At 35.0% G+C, this 27232-nt stretch overlaps 1 protein-coding gene across 1 annotated transcript; it reads left to right on the top strand.

The window, feature by feature from the left end:
- The first annotated feature begins 4241 nt into the window (after positions 1–4241).
- On the top strand, positions 4242–26897 carry LOC106709091 (carbonic anhydrase 2). The gene is made up of 5 exons (XM_014500787.2): positions 4242–4635; positions 16050–16241; positions 23549–23766; positions 25660–25881; positions 26541–26897. The coding sequence occupies exons 1-5, from the start codon at positions 4599–4601 to the stop codon at positions 26667–26669; spliced, it is 798 nt and encodes a 265-aa protein (XP_014356273.2). The 5' UTR covers positions 4242–4598; the 3' UTR covers positions 26670–26897.
- Positions 26898–27232: the final 335 nt, after the last annotated feature.

The following is a 27232-nucleotide window of genomic DNA, read 5'->3' as shown; positions in this document are numbered from 1 at the left end:
TTTACCCACCTTATAATTCCACGAATGCAATTTCTCAACTGTACAGGGAAAGATAAATAGTAATATCGTATCAGCCTTCAGTTTCCTTATATTGAAAAACTCGTAGTGTTAAAAAACTTTAATATTTTAGTAACTATGTGATGAGTTCCATCACATATAAGTTGTATTTTTTAATTTTCGATTTACGAATCATGAACATAACACCCAAAATATTATTTTATTTTTGTATAGGACATATTTAATTATTAAAAAGATAATTTATGTCAAAGAGAATAACTGTATCTTTGAAAAAACAGAGATAACAATATGTTTTAACGGGGATTTTGGTCTCGGAAACTCACGGCTTGTCAGTTAACTTAATATGTTTATTGACACCCTACTTCAATAATGAATCAAGCTAATATTTTTACATTAAAAAAGTAGTTCCTCTTTTGTTGTAAATTTAAATATGAAGTCTGTAATCAACTATAGATTTTAGCTTTAAAATAAACAATTTAGAGGTTGGTATAAAATGAATAAATATTCATATTTCAATGGTGATTTAAACAAAACACTGTCTATCTGTCGCTTGAAATATAAAAAATGCGAGTAATGTTTCTTAAATTACACTTTTTGCCATTTCGATAAAAAAGTAAACAATCATCAGTTACATTGCTAGTCTGTGACCTCTAGCAGATTATAATCTCGTTTTTTTGCATCACAACTAAGGTTTCTAAACTGATTACATGGCTTTATTGTACATACTTGACAATATTTTGCAGTTATATAAAGAGACGGACTAGGAAAGGCTTTTTTAGACTTTGCATCAGCAAAAGAAAATTAATAACCTCTCAGAGGCTATTCCGATGTTAAAGGGTATAATCAGAAAAGATTCAGATTTATATAAAAACAAAAAGAGCTCGTGACAATCATACGATAAAGTTCGAGGATTATAAAGATCGCTTGAGGCAAAAGATTGAAGTACTGACCTACTTGTAGTCGGACACAGTCCAAAAATAAAACTACTTACATACCTTAACATATTTATTCTACATGCGCCAAATTTATAGCTTTTAATGCAATTTGTCTGAAATATATCTGTTTATTTTAGGACGCAAAACTTCCGATTATATTAAAACAATTGCATTCTTATAGGTGTGTTTACGTGTAAAAATAGGATGAGTACATTTCAAAAAGTTATTTTTGTATATACGGTAAGATCTTGTTCTACTAGTAAGTATGTTCTGGTAGTGTTACGCTTATATTCCGAATAATTCGAAACAATATACGTACTTACTTTTTAATGCCTTGTACAAGAGACGACTTATCAAAGTTCCAATACAGAGAACGAGTTATTATTTTACAGGGCATTTAATTTTATAAGGAAGATTACTTTATAAAGTGTAAGTAATATCAAAAACTTTATATGTACATATGAATAATATATATAATGTGTATTTTAGTAAAAAATTTACCTAAGAGAAGTGTAGTTAGCGCGGTAATCTGTGCATGCGCATGCGCCTTACCATAATATGTGCTCGCATAATCGTTAAACACATTTCAAAGACACGGACACACGTGGCCTATTGTCAACATATACTATTATATCACTATGCAATCAATGTTTGTTATGATTAGCTACATGTTGCTGTTTCGTTTCTGTGTAACTACAAATGTAATTTCAGCAATATCATATTGATTTTTTTCAACCGAAAAACAAACTGTTTTTTCACGTTTTCGAGTAATCATTGCCTTGAGTTCATGAATACATTGATTATTTCTATTACAGATTAAATTAACAATATAGACATTTTCATAAAGGACTCCGAGTGAGTTTTATGAAGACTTTTCTAAGCAAATATCAACAGTCAATCGTTTGTTTTTTGTGTGAATTATTTCGCAAAGTATAGCTATAATAAAAACGATGTTCCTCTATATTTAAATAAGTAATGTTTGTCATTTTTACGTCACAGTGACCATGTCACGATTTTCGTGTTTTTCAAATCTATTTATTTAATGTAACGAATAAAGATCATGGTTTTCCATTTTACACGGTTCTAACACACAACTCTCGATTCTTTCATCCCCTAATACTGAAAATTGTTCAATATAATTTTTTGTAGATGTTCGAAGTATGACGTATGTACCTATTGTAAATTTTAAAAGATTTACAATAGCTATCAGACAAAGTAAATTAATTTATCGTTAAGAGATTAGTTACAATAATTTTACGGTCATAAGAACGTGCCTCAGAGATGTACAGACAACATTCAATTTATTAATTAGTAGCAGAAATTCGCTTACTTTGTGCACGTTATTGATGTCGACTAATTCTGTTTTTTAGGAATATCACTCAAATTACTGTAGCGGGGAAGAAGACGGTTGGTATGGTATTTAATATGCATGGCATTTTTTTGTAATAACCTATTTTTAGATTTTAAGCAAAGCACGAAGACAGTTATTTTATTACGTAGAAATAGTTTAAAGTTAAACTTAATTTATACTCATAATATCGAATAAAGAATAAGCACAATAGGTCATTTCTTTACATTACAGCTTACAATGTCTTTTCTTGGACCCGAAATGAAATCAGTTCATATAATATTCCTATGAATTGCAGAAATGACTTCCACTTGACAAACGCACACGTGCACAAAACGTACTCGTATAGCACAGCGTAATACTAGGTAGCGCTTGCTCTGCACTTCTCTTATTACATTACAAGACTACTAGAAATTATATTTTGTTAAGCGAGGACACACTTTATATTAGACTAGTGAACCCAGATACGTTGTACGGCGCTGCTTTATATATACGAGGACATATGTATTCAACCTTCAACTTTAAATGATCTAGTTTGCAGTTGTACTATTGTAATTCCAATGTCTTTTTCTACTCCAAATTTTTTGGAGTAGAAAAAGTTTTATAAATATGTTTAAAAATATATCAATAATCTATAAAGATTGTCTCAGTTCAGTTCAAAATATCAAGCAATATGAAGATGCGTCAAGATTGCAGTTTTTGAAAGTTCAAAAGGACAGGAACTATTGAAGCACGTTAAGGTATAAGCCTGGCACCTTCTTCTTTCTTTTTCTGCCTCTGTTGATGCCTACTTAAGTATTTTCAGTCACAAAAAAGACATAATTGCTATTGTTATCGGCGCCAGGTTTGAAGTGACTGACATCGTACTGTAGACGAATATAAAACAGATAGCCAATGAAAATTGTAAGATAAATTATTATTATATCTATAAAGTGCTTATGTTATTAATTATAATTAAAATTATGAAGTACTAGCGGTCGCCAGCGACTTCGTTAGCGTGCAATAAATAAAATGACCAAGTTAAGTACTCACGCGTACCCGGCCACTCCAGCCGTTTCGGGGGTTTCCCGGAACAAACGCTGATTTGCGGACGGACAGACGGACAAAAAAACTGTGTTTTGATTATAAACAACACAACGTCATGTTCGTGAAATATGATTTTTTTTATATTACTTACAGACACTCCAATTGTATTGATTGTATAGATAAAATCAAGAAACTTGTTCACGTTTCACTTGCAATCAATTTATTTAGTTAAAGTTGGACCGCGTATTACGTAAAAAATCAAAGATTTTTATTTGTGTTTACTGTGTTAAAACATCATTACCATACGCACAAATAAAATATTGTTCTTAAAACAATATGAATGAAACTACCTACATTAGTTTGGTCAACTTTTTAAGTCACATTTTTATACTATTCGTTTTCCGCAATTTTTCGGAAAAAATGTCAGTAAAAAGTAAATAAATACTTTCTTTTATTGGCAACTAACACATCTGACAAAACAACCTTACGTAGCCTAACTCTAACTTAACATATCAGTTGTGTAAATATTACATTTGTAAGTTTGCTTATGTTTTTTAAAGTTTGAAGTTGTAAATAATCAAGATTTCAGCAATAAAATTAATCGAAAAAGACCTGAAAATGTAATATTAAGCTAGAAAATGATGGCGCAACTTTATATATACACCGGAAGTGGGCGTTGCCTATTACTGTAACACTATGAAACTGAAATATATAGGAATAGATAATTCCGTATATGATAATGCGCCTCGCGAAGCAGCGGGGTTAACGATTTGTTATAAACTTGATGATTGGCATTGACATATGACAATCTATTTGATGAGTAAATAGCGTAATTATCTACTATCGAGTAGAAAGCGTAGAGGGGCTGAAGTGAGCGCATGGCGGTGGCGATGGCGGGCGGCGAGTGCGGGCGCAACGCTAAGCTGTCAGTGGTGCGGTGCGGGGCATCGCGCGCGTGCGGCTGCCTCTATACTGCTGCTGTGCCGCTGACGCGCTAAGCACTCGCACATCGCCGCTATCGTGTACATTTCGCAGTGCGGAGTGCTCAGTACACTCATAAACACCGCGTCCGTGCCCGCGCCCGCGCCCGCTCAGCGCTACACTTCGCCTTCGTATAAAGGTGGGCGCCCGCGCGCACTCGCACGCAGTCGCGACCTAACCGCCACCTCTTTTGCAACATCCGACTTTCACGCGGTCGACACACGGGCACGACAGTCACACGCGTACACGTTATCGTATCAGTGGAGCAAGCAGCGATCGGAGGTCTCGCGATGGCGGAGTACGAATGGGGATACACCGGCGAGAACGGTGAGTAGCCGTTCACCTCTTTTCCTCAATAAACACTGACACTCTCAGAAGCGAACGCGGACCGGTTTGTTTACACCGTAGCACGTGACTTTACCCATATAAATAAGAGTTTAAAAAACTCTACAGCCATCATTTTTACGTATTTCACTAGTTATGTTACGTAAATAGTCATATAAATAAGGTAATGGCAACAAATATGAGTCATGACAACAATTATGTTGAAACGAGCGGCTTAAACTTCATGATCTATTTACCTTATAAGTACTTCATTCAACCGAATAAATCTTTCATTAATTTATTTTAACAAGAAACTAATATTTTTGCATAATTAGAAGGTCAATATGAATGATAAAATTATAATATTGTTGTGTACCGAACAAATAGTTTCACGGTATTCAAAATAACTTAACGTTAAAAACATATTTTGTTTCCAATGTATGCGTCTACATATCATTAAACCGTATGAATATTCACGTAATATAATAACAAATACTTTCGGATTTGGCTACTGTAATTAAAGGACAAAAAGCCGCGCATCAGATTTGGCCCACTTATTTGTTTGTGCAACAGAGCCGGTTTATGATGACCACGGCACGCTCGCTGAACTCTCCACTACCCACTTTTTTGTCATTGTTTATATTATTAGAACGCAACCTTTATCATAGTAATTTATGCAATGATTTGCATATTGAAATAATTAAATAGGAATCATAGCTATATACTGTTATGTACGCACCCAGTAATACGTTACGCGTGAAAAACTCATTTTCATGGATTAAAAGCTAACTTGAGTACTAATTTATAATTTGTTTGTAGTTAAATGGTTGTATAAAATGTTAAGATAACTAACACAGAGAAGCAGTTCGATATTAAAGGCAATAAGAATCTTTTTATCTTACGATTGGATATATCTGTGCCGGTGGATATGCCATCAGAAATTCATTATAAAGGACTACTCTATATATTTACTTAACAGCGGTTGACAATCAAATACAAGCCAAATGAAGAAGCTTAGTCGAGAAAATTTTTAATCAAAATTTGGAAGCAGATTGTACACTAGCTGTCGCCCGCGACTACGTGCGCGCGGTATTTAAGATTAACTTAATAAGTATCCTATGTGTTCGTCCAGACTATGTTTTACATCTCCACAAAAGGTCATCAAGATCCGTTCAGCAGTTCAGGAGATACCCTCAATCGAAACATCCATCCATCCATCTAAACAGTCGCATTTATATTAGTAACATTGAAGATTACTAAACTTTTATACAGAACGATAGATAACTTAAAAACACATCCCATCTCTTAATCTTAAAGAAAATCATCTCTTGTATAATTAGTTTTTCTTTAACCGTGCAATAGGTTAAACGTTAGACTTGAAGCGTTGAATAAATTATGCATTGATATGTTAAAATTAGTTTTTAAAAATAAAACTCTATAGTTTCTTACTAATTACTAAAGACTGCTTGCGTAAGACGACATTAAGAAATCCATTCTATTTATTTACGGTTTTAAAATTCAGACATCAAACCTGTCATTAGTGAATTTTGCTCATAACACTTGTCATTTGCAAAGCGTAACAAATGAAAGTAAATGTTCCTTTTTATTACAGCTATTGTTTAAGTCAGTCTGTTATCTGAACAATGATTTACGGATCTATTCACGACATATGTAGTCTGTAGTCAACGTTTGGTGTCTAATTTTGTGTTAATAATAATATCGAATCAACGCAACCATTCATAAGTATCTGGTAAATATTAACAACGAAAAATGCTCTCGATTCCCTTGTCTTGTCACTAGCAAAAAAATAGGAGGAAAAATAAAAACTGAAATTGTGTTATAACTGAATAAAAATTTAGAATATACATACATCTTCGAATTTGTAATTATCAAGCAAGTGAAAGCCGATATGTAATTACATTGGGTAATCTAAATAAAAAATGTAATTCAAGATCTATTCTTTAATGTCGCAATTTAATTTCAAAATACACCAGAATACTTCAGAGTGAATTTCCATATAAGCAATCACGGATATATATGATTACAGTGAAATTTCACAAGTACCTATACTTGTAGATTAAACGATGTTAAACAATCGGTTATTGAGAAGACACTTAGTTGATAATGCAATGCAAATAACTGTGATAATATCAACTGGCTTAGTCAATAAACTATTCAGCATTTCAATTGCTCTTCTATTTATATCTATAATCTTACTTATCTTACTTACTACTTACATATAATAAATGCGAAAGTTTAGACAGATGGATACGTACCAATATGGCTAAAAATTAGAATTGTTTAATTCCATGTAGACGGAGTCGTGGGCGTCAGCTCCTCTATGATAATTATAATTATTATGCTATCTTCTTCTTTAAGTGTCATCTTTTTCGAAGGTCGCCGATCATTATTTCAAATTGTACTTTTGACGCCGCGGTTCTGAAAAGTGAACGGGTACTCTTTCCAAACCACTGGCGTAGGTTCTTAAGCCAGGATGTTCATCTTCAACCTACACTTCGCTTTCCTTTGATCTATCCTTGTGCGATGAGCTGCAGCAGTCCGTAGTTTGTGTTCCTCATTACATGGCCTAGGTACTCCAGCTTTATTTATTTTTTATATGTCACTTCTTCATTACGTTTTTTTACTTATTACGCTATAAATATGATTAATGATCGAGAATTCGTCATTTTTTGTACTTAAGTACTTTCGTCTCCTAGATGTTGTAAAAAAATATTAAACGAATCAAATCAAAATGGAAATCGGTCATTTCTACCAGCCCATCGGGCATACTGGTACTCTCTTTTAACAAATATGCCAAAAATGCTTTTCGCTTCGAACACTTAAGGTTTACTATAACTCGAGATATCTCCAAGACATAATCTACTACGCAAGTGTGGCTGTGTTTGTTTTCGAATAGTAGTTGAATAAAACATGTAATAAGTATTCAGCCGATACTGCTTATAGATAAAAGCCTCCAGATTAAGTAAAACTACACCTTTTTCTCTATAAATCTTGATATTATAGCTTATAAGTATAATATTTAATAGTATGATTACCTCTTGTGATTTTCGTATATCTGTTTTAAAACTTAACCTGAAACTAAAACCTAAACTACTTTTAATTAAATATTAGTTTAGTGAAAATATTGTTTCGATTAATTGCAATATTTGTTTGATGTCATTATCATAATTACATACACTTACTACAACTTTGTATAAAAAATGTTTCGCTTTTTAGACCAGTTGTTATGTGATGTTTTATTATTTAGAAAGTTGTAATACAAGCGTAATGTGGAAAGTTAGTAGAAGTAGTGAGCTTCCACTATCTCGAATCTAGAAATTAATAATTTTGCTTCATTTTTAGAAATACTTGAAAATTAAAAAAGTAATGTTCCAGGATTTTGTAGTGGATTATGAATGAAAATATTAAAATTCAAGGTTTCGTTCATTAATTCTGTACAAATATACACAATATGTAAAAATGTAAAACAATAAAAATTATGTAAATTTCTCTGGTTCTTGTCGGTGTTTTTGTTTGTCTGTGTTTGTCCGTGACTTGGGTACTTTCGTCCTGAACTAAGCTGTTGGAAAAATATTTCTTTAGGAGCTTGATAAATATATATGGTTTAAAATCTGGAGATTAGCAAAAGAACATGTTTAATGTTTTATAATTACCTACGGTATCATAGGTGGCGTAAATCAACGTTGAAGTATTACTGTGGCTTTCGACTGAATGACTTTCGTATTGACACATATTGTCATCCCTTACATTCCTTTTGACAAAACAAAGACAGCAGTATGTATCAATAAGAGATCCATTCAGTCTAAAGCAACAGTAAAGCTTAAATCTTTTAACCGTGGGTTTCCCAGACCAAAATCTCCGCTTAAAACATACCTAATGCTATCTTTGTTTTGTCAAAGATTATGACAGGGATGACAATATGTTTTATACAGAGATGTTGATCTCAGAAACCAACGATCGTACACTATTGCGATTTATAATTTGCTTACGTCCAAAATAAAACTCTGTTAGACTATCATTGCATTGTTTTGGAGTTCACAAGCAGATAAAAGATATTTCTATAATGATAAATCAAATAAAATACCTAGTATTTAGTAACTTCTGAGTATAAAGTAACCATAGATTATAAATTTTAAATTTATAACAATTTTAATTTAATATAAATTTGGTAAAAGAATTTACTCACTTTGTGACTCCGAGTACAGTCGCTTAGCATTCTTAACAATTCAATTCAATGTAATTTAACGAAGTAGCGGTTTGTTGTGGCTAAGTAAAAAAAGTATGTCATTTAATTTACAAATATATAATTGCTTTTTTAATTTACATTTTCATTTATAAAGATCTTGTTATTTTTTTACGTCAAACTGTTTAGTGTCAATAAAAAAACCTATCGATGAATCTATTTACATTCATTGTACACTACAAAAATTTATATAAATCGTAAAAAAAGCGTGGGTGCTTCGAGTGCCAGTTGGTATTATAGCCTTGTTAGTTCTGTCGCGGAAATATAGGTTAATCGTTGATAAATGGACTATTATTATTTTTTACTTATGTATTAGATTTATTACATTGATCATTATATATGGATATTGAAACGCAGTTAGAATTTAAGGGCAAGCACTTCTTATTTGAATTTAAATGGTAATGTCATTAAGTCACTTCCTATTCTGTTGTTTTTGATAACGTTATCTATGCTAATTAATGAATGCTCTGCTTATAAAATAGACAATTTTTTAAGTAACTATTCCTTTTTTTTGAAACATCTCGTCAATGATGAATCTTAAATTGTCGAAATATAACACATCTTTGTAAATTAATTCGATCGATATTCAAGTTGTTGATTCTTTACAATTTGCCTAGGCAAATTAAAACCGACGGCTAAGATATTGCTTAAAATAAAAGTTTTATATAATTACTAGTTAACGAGAACAGCTGTTAAGGGAAAGTACATATCCATTTAACAAGAGGCAATTACATAGTATCATTTAAGAGGGATCAATAGCTTCAATTGAATGATGCGCAGACGTTAACAAAGCAGAACCTTTGTTCCGTCCGAGCGCACACGCAAATGCTGTAATCGTTTCACTTGGTCTGCCATGACCTTGACAATGCCTGATAGATAGACAGATTGACTCTTAAGTTTATACAAGTCAGGCGTTATTTGAAATTCAACAACTTCTAAGAGCTTGGGCAGACATTTTTTTAATAAGATCCGCTTAATTTTATTTTATTTTTAATAAATTAATTTCGAGAAAGATATAAGTATAGGTCATCCTCATTCTAAGGTTACTACATTACTACGTTTAAAGATTTCTTCTTAAGAAGCAGTTGTCTTGATTATCTGATAAAGTTGAGACGATAAAATAAGTAGAGGAGTCTAATTTGTGTTAACATAATTATGATGTCGATGTCAAGAGAATTAAAAAGATAAATACAATAACGGCGAGATAAATCGGGCCGAGGCCGATGATGATGATTTGTTTGTTATTACTACGAAAAAAATAATTTACTATTTAATAGTAACAAAATGTAAATAAACTCTCTATCATTATATATTGGCAGTTATTACAGTGATAAAGAAATAGTTTATATATAACTGTAGAAAAACATGTCCAAAAACGTACATAACTTAGGATAATTCTTACTACTCTATTTGTATAATTAGCAAACATTCTAAACATAAAGTTATATGTAGTTTTCTAGAAGTTTTAAATTCCTGAGTAAGAAAGAACGCATCCTAAAATTGACTTCAACACTAAACAAAATAATATAACGAAAACAAAGAAAAAATTGTTTGTTGTAAAACTTAAACGTAACCGCAAGATTTTCAAACATAACAATATATGTTTTTCTGTGTGAAATGATGGTAATAAACTTAACAAAGTTTGTTAGATAACTTATACCTGAAATGAAATAGAAACAGATAACTATTTCACTAACGACGTTGTCATTTTTCTAGTATATTGTAGTTTTGCATGTACAACAAGTAATTAAATTACCAAGAGCACGTAATAAAATAATTATAACATTGACAGAAACCTTGAATGCGTTTTTTTAACTGCGTTCAAACCTATTCGATTGTCAATTTCGTTTCTAAAAAGTTTTATAGACCCGGTAGCTTAGACGATTGTCATTTTCTTTGTAACTTAAGATTACTTTGAGACTAAAATATAGTAGCTGCTACTATTAAATTGTTTATTGCTTCGCGACTCTTTTAAGAATTAACTATTTTAAAGCCTCTTGGCGCCTGTCTTTGGCAGAGGGTTTTATCTCTACATACCTTTTAACGGTTAATATCTCTCAATTAAGTTAAAAGCAAACTGTCATAATTTGATCACACCCACTTTAATATCTGTTAATTTGCATAGCAATTTTATAATTTTTAATTAGAATTAGTAATATTAAATCAATTTTATGGTGGTAAACACAGCCCTGTTTCAAACTAAAGTCCACAACCATTCCGGTTAAACATTTTCATGACAAATATTATAATTACGAAAATCATACTAATATTATAAATGCGAATGTTTAGATGGATGGATGGATGGATGTTTGTTTGAAGGTATCTCCAGAACGGCTCAACGGATCTTGATGAAATTTGGTACAGATGTAGAACATAGTCTGGAAGAACACATAGTTATTAACACATACTTATTAACTTTTTTTTTAAAACGCGGGCGAAAGCTAGTAGACAATAATTATGTATCGGTTGATTACATAAATAATTTATATCTGTTTAGTCTGGCCAAGCAAATATATTAACAATTAAAGATTACAATGACACCAATTATTTCTTCTTCATTTATTAATGGATATTGTTATCTTGAAAGTTACTGTTCAGATGATGTACAACTGTCAATTATAGTTTATTTATGTTTTCACAGCATAATCTATATATATAAAAGAAAGTCGTGTTAGTTACACCATTTATAACTCAAGAACGGCTGAATCGATTTGACTGAAAATTGGTGGGCAGGTAGCTTAGAACCAGGAAAAGGACATAGGATAATTTTTACCCCGTTTTCTATTTTTTGTTCCGCGCGGACGGAGTCGCGGGTAAAAGCTAGTATTAGCTAAAAATAGACTTGTACGATAAAAGCGCAACGTATCGATAGGTCGTTGTCCTTAAATAATAGACCTTTTATAGCCCTTTTAATAGTCCTGGATGTTTATTCATTATTTTAAAGTCGAATAACTCAATAACAAAAACAATTGATAACTTGGCTAACATTTTATTTAATAGGTTATAATAGTGGTTAGTTACTGGTTCATCATAATAATATTCACTTATATTTTCCTAACCGCAATACGTTTTTTTATCCAATAATAACTAAAAAAAAATCTAGCCATAAAAAATAATGTTTACTTCTTAGAAGTCATTTAATTGTCGCTTGCATATTATAATGTTTATTTCAGCAATAACTTCATAGCTTAGATTTACCTATTCTATTTATAACAATTATTCTGTCTGATTATAGTAGTGGTTGACATGAAATTTGTTGCTGTTACGAAACTATGAACAAGATTACTTATCTTTAATGTCAAGTGCAGAGGCAATGTGCACCCTGCCCAATAAGGTAGCTCACTTTTGATATGCCAAGGTAATTGTGGTCGGTCAATGTAATCTTCTTAATTCTGTCGGCTGAATTTAGGTCGTATACATCTGCAAATTTTTAGTGGTAGAGAAAGAAAATTATAAATCATCTCTTCTGTTTTCCTTACAATCAAAGTCCACTTGGTTTCATTACCAGAAGACACTATTTTATAATTACCCAATTACTTTGTTAATATCAAAAACAACTTTTTAAATGCACATTGTTTTTCAAAATAATTAAAAGTAACAGTCATATACTGATGTGTACTAATTAATTACTACATCATTGTACTATGTAATCGATTGCAACATTTGAAACAAAACAAACCATACGAGTGGTTTGTTTACTTTTGCCAGAAACTTGCAGTTGCACCGCACTGCATCGCCGCCGCCGCGCCGCATTGAAAGCAGGTCGGCTGTCATTCAATTGAATTCAATGCATCCATTGTATCGGTAACAGCCCGTCTCCCTACGTTCTATTACTACGGCTAGAGTTACCATAGAACTGGTTATACTTGCAGGAATGTTCCGGTCTTAGAGTACACATATAAACCGACGTTTGAGAAACATAAGAACGATCAAACATGCATTTTAAAAAAGCAAAAGATAATCAATCATCATAAATCAAGATCTACAAAATCCTGCAATTTTTTCTTTATATGGTGACGCATTCAAAAACATTTTTCTAGTTAATTATTAGATCAAATATTAGGGTGCGATTTAACGATTTACGGTGAACAATTTTGATGAGATTGAATCCTGGATGTGTAATCTTGGCAACGATAAATACAGTATCAGCTTCATTAGATGACGTCTGTATCAACCAAGCAATCATCAATTGACTAAATTAACCTATGAAACGGAGCTATAATTATACTTTAACAAATAATACGAGCCATAGATTACTCGATCCAATATCAATATTATCTTTAGTGTATAATATTGTGAGGGGCACATCCGATTCCCGTGGCGCGTGCAATTGAGGAGATGACTTAATATTCATTTATTTTGATAGACGAACCGTCGTCGCTGTCAATTGATATGCGATCATTGCGTCATCATTTTTAAGACGGATATTTATAAATAATGTCGGATTATTTAGATAAAATCAATGGAAAATTCTAAGGGACAAGCAAGATTTCAACAATTGCAAAATAGTAATACATTATTTTTGTAGTCTTAATTTTACTAACTCGTGTCAGTTAATATTTGTAAATATGTGCAGATAATCAAAGTCGGCTACAATCAATTAGTTCTTTTCTACCGCTAGTAGCTTAATTTTATTGAGGCAATACTTGTGGTAAACATAGAGTAAATATTGTACGATAGAGATTTACGCTTGGTTTACATTATGCCAGTACAGTAGGACAGTAGCGCTGGCCTAATATGGACTGTTTAAGCTCACTACCACCAGTTAGTGTTTACATTATGCCAGTTCTGATTTAGAGCACTGTCTTACTGTACTGGCATAATGTAAACCAGGCATTTAAATTGTTACATGTCAACCAACTTGTTCCATTGGATTACGATAGGCGTAAACGTAGTCTACAATCTTTTTTATAATCTAACGTAAAGAGATGCACCTGGAAGCTGATTGTAACTAATCAAAACAAAAGAACAATGGAGCGAAGAAATAACATGCGCCTGTCACTGTGGGAGCTCAGTTTACTTAAATGTTATTGTTCAATTTTATTACATTTCCGTTCTATACCTTCGGCACCAGTTTATTTTGATAGAGATGAAACAACAATTTAATATAACAACCATGAAATTCCGTTGCCGAAATACTTGAGAACAGAATTACGATTTAATCAAACATATCTTTTTATACAAGTATTTCGACATTGGAAACCAACAGTATAATTACGATGTACCTCTTCAAATATTTTACGTTTTTTGAGGTTTTAATGTAACAGTCATCAAAACATTAATTTACTGATAGTTACAAATTTTTATACATTATTAATTGTTTTTATAATTGATTAAACGTAAAAAGATATATTCGTGAATGATGACCTTTCCGGTTGTAGCTAATCGCAAGTATTCTTTGTGACAAGGCCAGTTGACCCTGGCACTGAGCAAAGCAATGTCGCCCAAACATTGGGACGTACTCGTAGCACAAGAAATGCGGTTATTGACGTGTGTAACTTATTAGCATTCCGTCTCTTTTACGTCGTTTTTAGTTATTTTTAAATGGAAATTATTAACTTTTTTTTTAAAATTCAGAAAAGAAAAAATGCAACATGAATTATGCTTTCGACGGATAAAAGCACTTCTTAATCATTGTTATGTTAATAGTAGTCGTTGTAAAAGTAAGAATTCTACTCCTATCCAAGTTTTTTATCAATTACTTCGACTAATTAATAACCCAACAGATAACTTTAAACACGGTTCTTGTATCATAATAAAAATATATGAATACATTCTGGCATCCATTTATTTCGGCAGCGATAAATGACTATGCTGTTGAGATTTTTTTTTGTTGAGACATATTGGGATATAAACAACTTAGTAAGATATATTACCTACTCAACAAAGCTTTACGAAAATGACGCTTTAATGGTGACAAAAGTATTTTATCAACAATAAAAAATAGTACCTTCGTTTAGACATGTTGATTATTTGAACGCATATTCAATGCTCTGCATTTTGTGTAAATAAAAAAATTGGATTTGTAAAAAATTTAAACTATAAAAAAATACTTTTTTAACTCAACAACTTCGAATAACTTGACGTTTATAATGTAAATTAAAAATGTATTAATTTTTTATCGCTCCGTATCGTGTCATTTTTTCTTAGATGTTAGCCGAAACGCGTACAGGTTGTGCTAACAATCAAAGTTAGTCAAATATTTCACAAGAAAAGGCATGCGTCATCATAAAATTGTTTTCATTAAGCGATCCGCCCCTCAAGAGATAAGATAACGCGTGCGTGCCTGCGTAGCCTTAACAACCTGTCAGCCCTCACTCCCTGCACTCATGACGCGACTAAATAAACCTAATATTTGCAAAAAACAATGTTTGCCTACGAACACGCTTTTATAATCTCGCCACATCACTTTTCCTGTTGTAATTTAAACTGTCAAGATTACTTAGACATGTTAACTTATGAAAAAAATCCACTTGATTTTTCCATTTTTTGTAGGCTGTTATTCCTTGATTTTGTTATATTTTCTACACCAATAAAATTTTTCGAGCAACAAACGGCGACGCCGGCGCAGGAAACAACAGCGTTTGTAAAATAAACCCGAAATAAGTTTGTTATTGTATAGACATCGACAGACAGTTATAGAACACAATTTTTAGTGTCATAATAACACAGTTACATAAATCATTTAAAATACTAAATTCGTAGAATACTGGCACTTGCTTGTAGTTATAAAAAATGCATACAATCTCAATATGACGATATTTCGATATCGTGGCTACTTTTAATGTGTGCGAAACACGATTTAGGTTTTTTGCTCAACAACAATTAAACGAGTATACGTAATATCTAGTTCCTAGTACGAAATTGGTTTGTTCTAAAAACCTACATAATCCAATCAAGCTAAAAATGTACAGTACGCAAGTTTAATTCAAATCATGCTCCAAGAGTAACTTGAAATTAAATTTTCAGAAATTGAAGTACGCCGTTGCCCAAATAGTTAAATTACAATAGTAGTGCCGGGTTATGTTTTTGTATGTAAAAGGAACATCGATTGCTTGTCTTTTCACAGCAAAACATAATTATGATACACTGAACCTGGTGCTGTTAAGCACGCAAAGTAAAAATTGACACTAATTTAACGATATTTTTGCAGGTCCGGCGACATGGATTGAAAAGTTCCCCGAGGCGCGAGGGGCGCGGCAGAGCCCCGTGGACATCGACACGTCGCTAGCCAGCTCCGGGGGCAGTGCACCGCCGCTCCTCTGGCGGTACTCAGTCAACCACACGCGTTCCGTTGTCAACCCTGGCTACTGCTGGCGTGTCGACGAGAACGGATATGATTCAGGTAAGCATTTTAGTTAACAATCATATTAGACACGGTTGAAATGAATATTGAACCAGGTTTTCTCTGATGTTATCTTGTATAGTTGTCGGTGTGAATCTTAGAGATGTACATAAATCGGTAGAATAAATAGCAGTACCATTTAGCGACTACTTCTCTCTGTCTTCAGTTATACTAAAAATACATGTTATTAAATATAATATGTATGGTTCTGTAAATGTAGAAGATGATATTGATAGTTCTCCGCAATCTTACGATATAAATAAATCATAAACATTATCCTTTCGTGTCGTTTCTGCGATCAACATTACTCGATGTACCGTTGCTGTACCAGTTATGGTATCGTCAGGATCGCTCGACTTTCATGACAGAACGGTTTCTTTCACGCGGATATCAAATACGCACTTTCAACTTACAGTTGTTTCATTTCATTGCAAACAAGATTGCGTAAAGTTATTATTTTGAATTTATAAATATAAGCTTATTTCTATGAATAATGTGTTATTCGATTTCTTATTTTTCTCCGAAATGTCATGGAATTGCCGGGCTTATTGTTTTTTTTAATCAACAACTATTTACATCACAATAAACCAGCTAGCTTTATATTATTTCAATTCAAAATCACTTGAATGTTAATTAAACAATTCAATTTATATTTTAATAAGACCTAAAAAAGTTTTAAGGTTCTTCTGAAATATGTATTTATTAAGTCGCTTTCATGAATTACAGGTTTCTTGATTAAATTATTTTTACAGTTGTTTTTGCAAAATCTATAGATTAAAGTTAGAACAAAGGATATTTCTTTGATTCGTATCGTGCTGGAATATAAAATCACTTAAAATTTGCATGATATGAAGCTAACCGCGCTATTAATTTATCGTGAGGAAGGGGAGACGTGAAGTTTCCGCAACGCAGCGAATGCATGCCGACCGTACCCGTCCGCCGTACGCCGACCGCCGTCACACAAACAAGCAATTTCCCATTCAACCGCCGATGTTTCCCCGCCATATGAAATATAGGCCGTTTTATGAGTAGAACGGTATGTTTAGACATCTGAATAATAATAAAAATACGGCTTTTTAATTTTATACTTTAGTTAATATAACAATAAATTACGTAAACAACCAACCAAGTTATATGTTATCTTTGCGATGAACAGCATCAACATTTCATCATCATCATCTGTAGCTCTCTGTACGTCCTCACTGAAGGGCTCGGAGCCTACCCTGAATAAGGGTCAGTCAAAAAAGAGAGTAGGTACGAAGTGCTGAAAGTTATGTTACACTCGTATTACCCTAGTTCTGGTACTTGTCGTACTGTTAGTTTTATTTTTTTATTAGTAGGGCATCTTTCTTCCACTTAAATCTGTTTAAGTAGAAGAAAGATGCTAAGTAAACGTAATCAAACAATAAGTAACCGCAATGAGATGACCAAACATTGATCAGCTTTTATACTGTAACGTGTATTGTGGGTTGCTATGGTAGTGATTTTGTTGATTGTCAAAGTAGAGAAATTGGAAATAGAAGTTTTAAAACTGAACTGTTTGTTTATTTCTTAACAATTGGTGTCAGGTGTGGGGTATGGCGAGTAAAAGTTTATTATTGAACGATTTGAAGGTTGCAGAGTTAAGAAACGAGTTGGAAGAAAGAGATCTCGATGCAAGTGGCAAGAAAAGCGAACTGAGACGGAAACTTCGTCTCGCGTTGGAGGAGGAGGGTAAGGATCCGGACACTTTCGTATTTGAAATTACTTCCGCTGTCGGCGTCAGTACAATTGTGGAGAAAATTGGAGAAACTTGTAGAATTTTAACGGAAAAAGTTATCGATATGGAGGAAACATCAAAAAAATTTAAGGAGAAAGTTAATAAGGATATTGAAAAATTCGAACAACAGATTATTGACATAAAATTACAAATAGCGACTTTTCAGATGTCTGAACCCAAGGACAACTCATGTAAGGACAACGACACAGTACGTCAGAGTACATCGCATTCGGCCATCGATACAGAACTGACGAAGATGCACTTGAAAGTACCCGAATTCGACGGTAAGACATGCTGGAGTAATTATTACCGACAATTTGAAGCAGCGTCCAGAGCAAATTCTTGGACCGATTCCGAAAAAGCTTTGGCATTAACATTAGCCCTCCGTGGAGAGGCCACGAATATTCTGCAGACTATTAGCATCAAAGAACAGGATGATTATAATGTTCTAGTCAAACATCTGGAATTGAGATTCGGTCAAAGTCATCTGGAGCATGTATATCATTCTCAATTGAAAAACCGTGTTCAAAAACAAAATGAAACTCTGCAAGAATTTGAAGCTGATGTTGTTCGTTTAGCTCGCCTCGCATACCCAGCCACTCCCGAGAATGTGATGGAGCGCTTGGCTATTCAAGCGTTTTTAGATGGTCTTCGGGACCAAGAAACAAGACGGGCTTTAATTTTAGCTCGCCCTGAAAAATTAGTCGACGCTTTGGCTCGTGCATTGGAGTTTGAAGCGGCAAAAGACACATGCAGAGGTTTAGTACGTGTCCGTATGATGGAGAATAGCCATGAGGAGGCTACTATCGAAGAAGAAGTTGTAAGAAGGGTGATTAAGGAAATGATGCCTGTAAAAACACGTTTACGATGCTGGCACTGCGGGAAAGTAGGTCACGTGCGAAACATGTGCAAAGAAGCTGCAAATGTAATTGTCAAGAAATCGCTACGCTGCTGGGATTGTGGCAAGTTAGGACATTTACGTGGTCACTGCGAGAGAGAGGTTGACCAACAAATGTCAACCACATCGGAAAACAACTCAGGGTCGATGCTAAGGGGCGATCGTCGACCTGCGTCGTACAAGTCCCAATGAATACCGCGCGAGTTGCTTCTTTATGCTCAGTAGATAACAGCGTTTTTGTCGACGGTTGCATTAATGGAGGAAGACACACTATGCTAATAGACACGGGAGCTACGAAAACAATCCTGAGACCTGACATTGTTACGGATGGAGTCAAAGCAACGAAATGGTGTCTAAAAACTGCGACGGGGGGGTCGGCGAAAGTATACGGTGAAGTTGAAGTACATGTAACCTTGGGGTCTTACGATTTTGTCCATAACATGTTGGTAGCGGACATAAAGGAAGAAGTGATTATTGGAATGGACATAATGAATTCTGGAGGTTTTCAGTTAGATTTCAAGAGAAGAACCCTAAATGTTGGTGATGAAGAACTGTTACTTCACGGGAAGGATAGCAATGTGGTGCGTTTATTGCTGGCTGAGAATGCTTTGATACCACAGAGGAGTGAGGCTATTTTGTTTGCTCGCCTCGAAGATATAATGAAAACTGGAGAAGCCATGATGTTCGAACCAAAAATACATGATGCCGATGTAGGTAAAGGGGTTCTATTTGGGAAGGCGCTGATACAGATAAGGGAGACAGTACCCGTAAGAGTTATGAACGTGAATTATCACCCTGTGGCTCTACAAAAAGGGACGGTTTTGGGTCAATGTTCCTCAGTTTCTTCCGTAATTCGTCGTATATGCCAAATGTCTGAAACACAAACTCAAGAGTTTAATGAGAAGATGGAAAACTTTGTTTCTGCTTCTTCACAAAATTTGAATGATGAACAACGAGTAGCACTGAGAAGTCTGTTGTGGAAGTACTGTGATGTTTTTGATATTGGTCGCGGTGGAAATGGGAGAACTAAAGTTGTGCAACACAAAATTGATACCGGCGATGCACGTCCCATACGTCAACCACCTAGAAGACTACCACTGGCTAAGAGAGAAGAAGCTGAAAAGATAATTCAAGATATGGAAAAAGAAAATGTCATCGAACCTTCTAACAGCCCTTGGTCTTCACCAGTTGTATTGGTAAAGAAGAAAGACGGTTCCACCCGTTTCTGCGTTGATTATCGGCAGTTGAATAACGTGACGAAGAAGGATAGCTACCCGCTTCCACGAATTGACGACACACTTGATACTTTATCAGGTTCAAATATTTTCTCGACTTTGGACTTGAAGAGTGGGTATTGGCAGGTAGAAATGGCGCCAAGTGATCGTGAAAAGACTGCATTTACTGTTGGCACCGGTTTATGGCAGTTTCGTGTCATGCCATTTGGTCTTTGTAATGCTCCTGCGACCTTTGAGAGATTAATGGAAACTGTTTTAAAGGGTTTATCCTGGTCGATTTGTTTGGTATACCTCGATGATATTATTGTGGTCGGAAAATCATTTGAGGATCACTTGAAAAATTTAGAACAAGTACTCGAGAGGCTCAAGCAGGCAGGAATGACGCTCAGTTCAAAGAAATGCCATCTTTTCCAAGAGGAAGTACATTACTTGGGTCATGTGGTCTCAGGTCAAGGAGTAGCCGTGGACCCTTGTAAAGTTAAGACAATCCAGGAATGGCCAAAACCAAACAACATCCTTGAACTTCGAAGCTTCCTTGGGTTGTGTACGTACTACCGTCGTTACGTTAAGGGATTTGCCAGTATTTCTAAACCACTTACAAAGTTAACAGAAGGACAAAGACGTTTTTCCTGGGATGATGAATGTCAGGAATCATTTGAAAAATTGAAGAAAGTTTTAGTTAATGCACCCGTTCTGGGATACCCATTGCCAGAGGGTCAGTTTGTTTTGGACACCGATGCTAGCAATGTGGGGCTGGGTGCCATTTTGTCTCAGAACCAACATGGGCAGGAAAAGGTTATTGGTTATTTTAGCAAGACTTTATCCAAGCCGGAGCGAAATTATTGTGTAACCCGTAGGGAGCTTCTTGCGGTAGTAAAAGGGGTGGAACACTTTTATAAATATCTATATGGACGAAAGTTTCTGCTGAGAACCGACCATGCTGCTTTAAGGTGGTTATTACAGTTTAAAAACCCTGAAGGGCAAGTGGCACGATGGATAGAGAGGTTACAGGAATTCGATTTTGCGATAGAACACCGTGCTGGGACTGCTCACAAGAATGCCGATGCTTTGTCAAGAAGACCTTGCTCGGAGCTCTGCAAGCATTGCCAGAGAGTTGAGGAAAAAGAGGCCACTTTGTGTAGAACCACTGTAGTCGATGACACCTGGCAGCGGGAAAAATTAAGATCTGACCAGAAAAAGGACGAAGATTTAGGTTTGATCATTGCGTGGAAGATGCAAGGTATAAGACCATCGTGGCAAGAGGTGGCACGACACTCTCCGGCAGTTAAGTCTTATTGGGCTCAATGGGATTCTCTAGTATTGCACGATGGAGTTTTGAAAAGAATTGTCACAGCAGCTAACGGATCTGTGGACAGGTTACAAATTGTAATTCCCAGGAGTAGACGCATTGAAGTAATGGAAGAAGTCCATGACGGAGTTACCGGGGGCCATATGGGAGTTACGAGGACTATAGGAAAGTTGCGGGAACGTTATTATTGGATACAGAGTCAAAATGACGTGAAGGAGTGGTGTAAGAAATGCTCGATTTGTGCTGCTAGTAATGGGCCACGGAAACGTCCCAGGGCGCCCATGCGTCAATACAATGTTGGCGCTCCTTTCGAAAGGATTGCTATTGACGTGGCCGGTCCATTTCCGGAGTCTGATCAAGGAAATAAATATATCGTTGTCGTTATGGACTATTTTAGTAAATGGGCGGAGGCATATGCACTGCCAAGTCAAGAAGCTGTTACTATTGCTGACGTGCTCCCATGGAGTTACATTCGGACCAAGGGAGGAACTTTGAATCTACAGTATTCCAGAATATTTGTGACACGTTGAAAATTCGTAAAACAAGAACTACAGCACTACACCCGCAGTCTGATGGCATGGTGGAACGAATGAATAGGACTATTAATAGACACCTCGCGAAGGTAGTTTCTGACCACCAGAAGGATTGGGACCAATACCTTCATTTATTCCTGTTGGCATATCGCTCAGCTGTACACGAATCTACAGGCCAGAGTCCAGCGAGCATTATAATGGGAAGGGAGCTTCGTTTGCCGTGTGATTTAAGGTTTGGGTGCCCACCTGGGGAAGATATAGCAGGAGAAAGCTACGTAAGCGAGCTACGCCAGAGAATGGAAGATATACACCAAAGGGTTCGCATAAACATCCAGAGCGCCAGTGATAAGATGAAGGAATATTATGACATTAGAGCCGAGGAAGGAGGCTTTCGACCGGGAGATCTCGTATGGCTCTATAATCCTCAGCGTAGACGAGGCTTATCGCCTAAGCTGCAGAACTCATGGGAAGGACCCTATGAGATTTTAGGGCGTATTAATGATACTTGTTACAGAATTCAAAAGTCGCCGCGTGGGAAACCGAGGATAGTTCACTTTAACCGCTTAGCGCCGTATGCAGGGAACCATGAGGAATAGGAAAATTGAAGATTAGTGGAAGGCAGAACTATGTAGCACTTGAAGACCTTTCGGGGCGAAATGTCTCTAGGAGGGGGGCAATGTAACGTGTATTGTGGGTTGCTATGGTAGTGATTTTGTTGATTGTCAAAGTAGAGAAATTGGAAATAGAAGTTTTAAAACTGAACTGTTTGTTTATTTCTTAACAATACGTATATCGTTGTAAAAACATATGTAGGTCATTCATTATTAAACCGACGTAACAAAATATCGTTTTGCGTAGAAGTAAAACATAGTCAGGAAGAACATGAAGAGTACCTACTAATTAAGTTTTTTTTTTAATTCCTCGCGGATGAATTTGTTTGACAGCTAGTAAAATATAAATGACGCAAAACCACAATAAATAGAATGACGATATTTCTGAACTTAGATTTGTGGTAAGACAATGAATAGTAGAACAAAGGATTGTGTTACATATTGGGAAGGCCTGGCCGAATAAGTATTATGTTATGTTTGAGCAAATAACAATCATGCTCGAGCAAAAGTTTTTTATAACATGAATAATTCATATTTAAGGTAGATAAAGATAACTGTTATAATATTAAACATACCTACATAATTACTACTATAAAGCACTCAAAATTATGCCGCTCTACAAAAAAACTACACTACGACAATGGGAAGCGATGTCATTGATAAGTTGTGTTCAATATTATAGTCATTTATTTTAACATCATACGTCAATGTAAACACATAACTTATATTTAATTTACTTCAGTAACTGTTACTATCGAAAGTTGTAAATAACTCGTGTACGTAACGCTGATGATTCGCGACATTTGACATCAAGATGTAGATAGCACTGTAATGCATCTGCTCACAGAACCACTTATATCACAAATTGATAATTTATAAATCTGTAAAGCTACATCGTCCCTTGTTATACTGGCGGTAGTAATGGCTGGCATCAAAGTTTTACCTTAAATTACCATTTGCAGAATTGCGAGGCGGTCCTCTTGGAGGTGACGTGTACAAGCTGCAGCAGTGGCACTGCCACTGGGGCGCGGCGGACGGCGAGGGCTCCGAGCACACGGTGGACGGCCGTGCCTTCTCCGGCGAGCTGCATCTCGTGCACTGGAATACCTCCAAGTACCACAGCTTCACGGAGGCAGCCGGACAACCGGACGGACTCGCCGTACTAGGAGTGTTATTGATGGTAAGGATTGAGGCGGCAAAATGCCTCTATGTATGTTTTATGAAACCTTTTTAACAATAGTGGAACAAGACGGATTTAATTTACTCGTAGTATACCTTTATATGAAGGTTGGACGATGGATTAACCAGATTCTTTTTTTTTAATTCCTGGTAGTACCGTTTCAAAATGGCAAGCCTTACTGAAGACTATGGATTAAATGATTATGTTCCTGTATTATAAAATAAAAAGAATAAACCAAACTTTAAAATATCTTTTACATTTTTGATGAGCTTTATAAACAAGATAAATCAAGCGTGTCCAAATATTTTACCCAAACCACATCGTCAAAATAAACATGTGTTGAATTTATTATATTTTTGCTCAACCTGTACGTATAACAAACAAAATGTATCGGACATTTATAGAGTACAACGCTCCGAGCGTATTGTTGATTAAATGCATCCGTCACTTGTGAATAACCTCGCATGCGTGTAAAATCTACTTGTTAAAGTTTTTTTTTAAAAACCGCAAACTGCCACAGACAAAAACAAAACAAAGAGCACAGCCGTAACCTCCGAGATAAACTTTCACTTTTTATCCAAACTGTATTTGGCGTTAATTTCATCTTTGTTAAGCAGTTATATACTGGGCACAAGATTTATGTCGCTGAACACCTTTGTGTTCCCGCTGCTCGTTTGCCCCCTTCTCTTATAAAAAAAAAAAAAAACCTAAGATATATAAATATTAACTTTGTTATTTACAATTGTTACTAATTTGTTGGTAAAGCTGTTAACACATCTCGTTAATTTTATTTAAATAAGCGCTTCTTCCAAGTCTGACTAAATAAGTGTTCTTGGTACTCATGTCTACTACATTTTGCATTAGTAATAGGAATATTTCTTATAGAAAATGATGTTTTCCATTTAAATTTAATAATTACTATTAGAAAGTAGAATAAAATTCAGCATCATTTATAAATAAAAAAACAATAGCTCGGTGAAAGCGAAATCAGACGTAGTTTACTCCAATTGTAACAAAAAATGCTTGTCTAGCTAACAAGGAGGCCCGTTCCTATGATAGTTAGAATTGAGTTTTTTCCACATGGATCCAGTATAAATTCGCAAACATTATTTGTGATTTGGTTTTTCCTTATACTTTTTAAAGCCACTGTTTTTTTGCATTATGTTTTCCTTTCCAACAAACCTGTGATAAATTAGCATGTTTTATAGGTAGATGTACTTAGCCACCTATAAAATTATAATTTTAGATGCTTTTTTAAAGGAAAAAGCTAGATTTAAATGCGCATTTAATTTGTTTGAACGGAAAATAAAATTGGTACAGTGGGAAGTGCAAAAACAATAGCAGCCTAACACCGGTTATTGCGGTGACCAGTTAGTAGTTGCAGTAGAATATAAATATAACCTCCGCGAAGATTATAGAAGCTCTATAATTCAATCCTTTCAAGCCTTATTTGTACTAAGTTGCATATTCAAAGTGGTACTTATATAATACACTGATTTAAATCTACGTGAGAGTTTTATATGATTTGTATTATAATGACATTATTTTATTCTGTCCATGACTATATAAACAAGTTGTCACGTGTTAGCTTTTTACATAGTATCAAATACACATTTAGTAGGACTTTATTTTTTTATATTGAACAACGCTTAACTAAAATTTCACAAAACGTAATATAGTCGAAGGAGGATACACTCTTGCCTATTCACTCCTTCTTTTTCTAACGGATCCAGAATTTGCACCCAGCAAATCGTTACAATCATACTTAATCAACTTGAAGTGGTTAATCTATCCCAAGCCTTTTTCATATGAAAGTAAACTTGCCAGACTAGTCAATGCCACTGAATGTGTTAAACAATCTAGACACTAAAACAACTTGCTACGTATTTTCAGGTGGGTTCCAAGCACGAAGAGCTTGAGAAGGTGGTGCGGCTACTGCCGTTCATCCAACACAAAGGCGACAAGGTGACGATGTCTGAGCCACTGGACCCTGCGCGGCTGCTGCCCTCTCGCGCCGCCTACTGGACCTACCCCGGATCGCTCACTACGCCACCCTGCACTGAGTCCGTCACGTGGATACTCTTTAAGGACCCCATACAAGTTTCAGGAGAACAGGTGATAAAATTAATCAAGAATACTCTTTTATCGGATAACAAAAGAGAAATTAGAAGGGAAAGGAATAGCATGCAGCGGTGACACGCAGTTATTTTAAACGCAATTTTGAAACCTAATTCATTAGTAAAATCGGTCTAATTTCTAAGCAAGCTAAAAGAAATATTCCTTAGCATAGGAATATTTATTAACAATCTCTTGTCGTTTGCGGCAAGAAATTAAACCAGGTTTATAAATTACAACACTGGAGAGAAGTCTTTCGCTTTATATTGCAAAGTAAAACATCTACGTTAAACAAACAGGAATCTAATGTCGGATAGGTTATTTCTAAACTAGTTCCCGTGGCAATCAGTAGTTATTGGCTTTAGAATACCGGTTTCCGAAGAGTAGCATGCTATCTGGAGGGTCTAAATATTTTAACTTCACGCAGATATTTGTGTATAGCATTCTGGTTTGATTCGTTTTTTTTTTGTTTAAAGTAAATGGATAATGCTTACGTCATTAGTAGTTTCAGTACAATGCTTTGAAAATGTTTTGTACGCCATAGCGTGAAACTTGCAAAATGTAATCAGCGATGGCATCGAATCCAAGAATCCATTCAAAAGAACACGTTCCACGATAGAAGTCTAAAAAACATTCTAATAATAATTGTATAATTTCAGTTGGCTTTAATGAGAAAGCTACGATGCGGCGAGGCGTCATGCGGCGTTGAAGCTATGGAATTACTACACAATTACCGCCCCACGCTGCCCCTCGGCAACCGAGAGCTGCGCGACTATGGCGGCAACTAGCATCTTACACCTGAACTAAGTCACGGACAAGACGACTTCAATGGCAACTAAGAACTTACGCCAAGTTATAGTGATTACAGCAGCATGAAATAGAAGGCACAGAGACCAATGGTTACCCGACTACATCGTCAGCGGGCTAAGGTCTACTATATTGGGCCTCTGTAGGCAGTCTCGTACTATGTGATTGTAGAAAGAACTACCAAACCACGGTCTTTTGGCAATTGCGAACTACGCGAAGACAGAAAAGTATCAACTGCAAGTTGCCTGCCGCCCAAAATTAATAGCTGCAAATCGTGGACTCAAGTGAATGTCCATTTTTGCTGTCATCATTTGAACATCATAGTACATAATATTTAGCATGCATTTCTATTTATATTCAGACAGCTCATTAGTTTTAAGGTAACTAAGTTTATCGCTTTTTAATAATAGTCTTGGATTATTAAAAATTATAAAATATTATGTAAAGTGCATTTCAAATAATACTGGATATCGAATAACTTTATAAATCTGTTGTTTTAAGCATCTTTGTAAGAGATGCATATTATTTCACAATTACCGAATTA

The sequence above is a fragment of the Papilio machaon genome, chromosome 2 (genome assembly GCF_912999745.1).
Source record: "Papilio machaon chromosome 2, ilPapMach1.1, whole genome shotgun sequence".
Lineage (NCBI taxonomy): Eukaryota > Metazoa > Arthropoda > Insecta > Lepidoptera > Papilionidae > Papilio > Papilio machaon.
The sequence above is the reverse complement of the archived record's forward strand: the minus strand, read 5'-3'. Positions and strand labels throughout refer to the sequence as shown.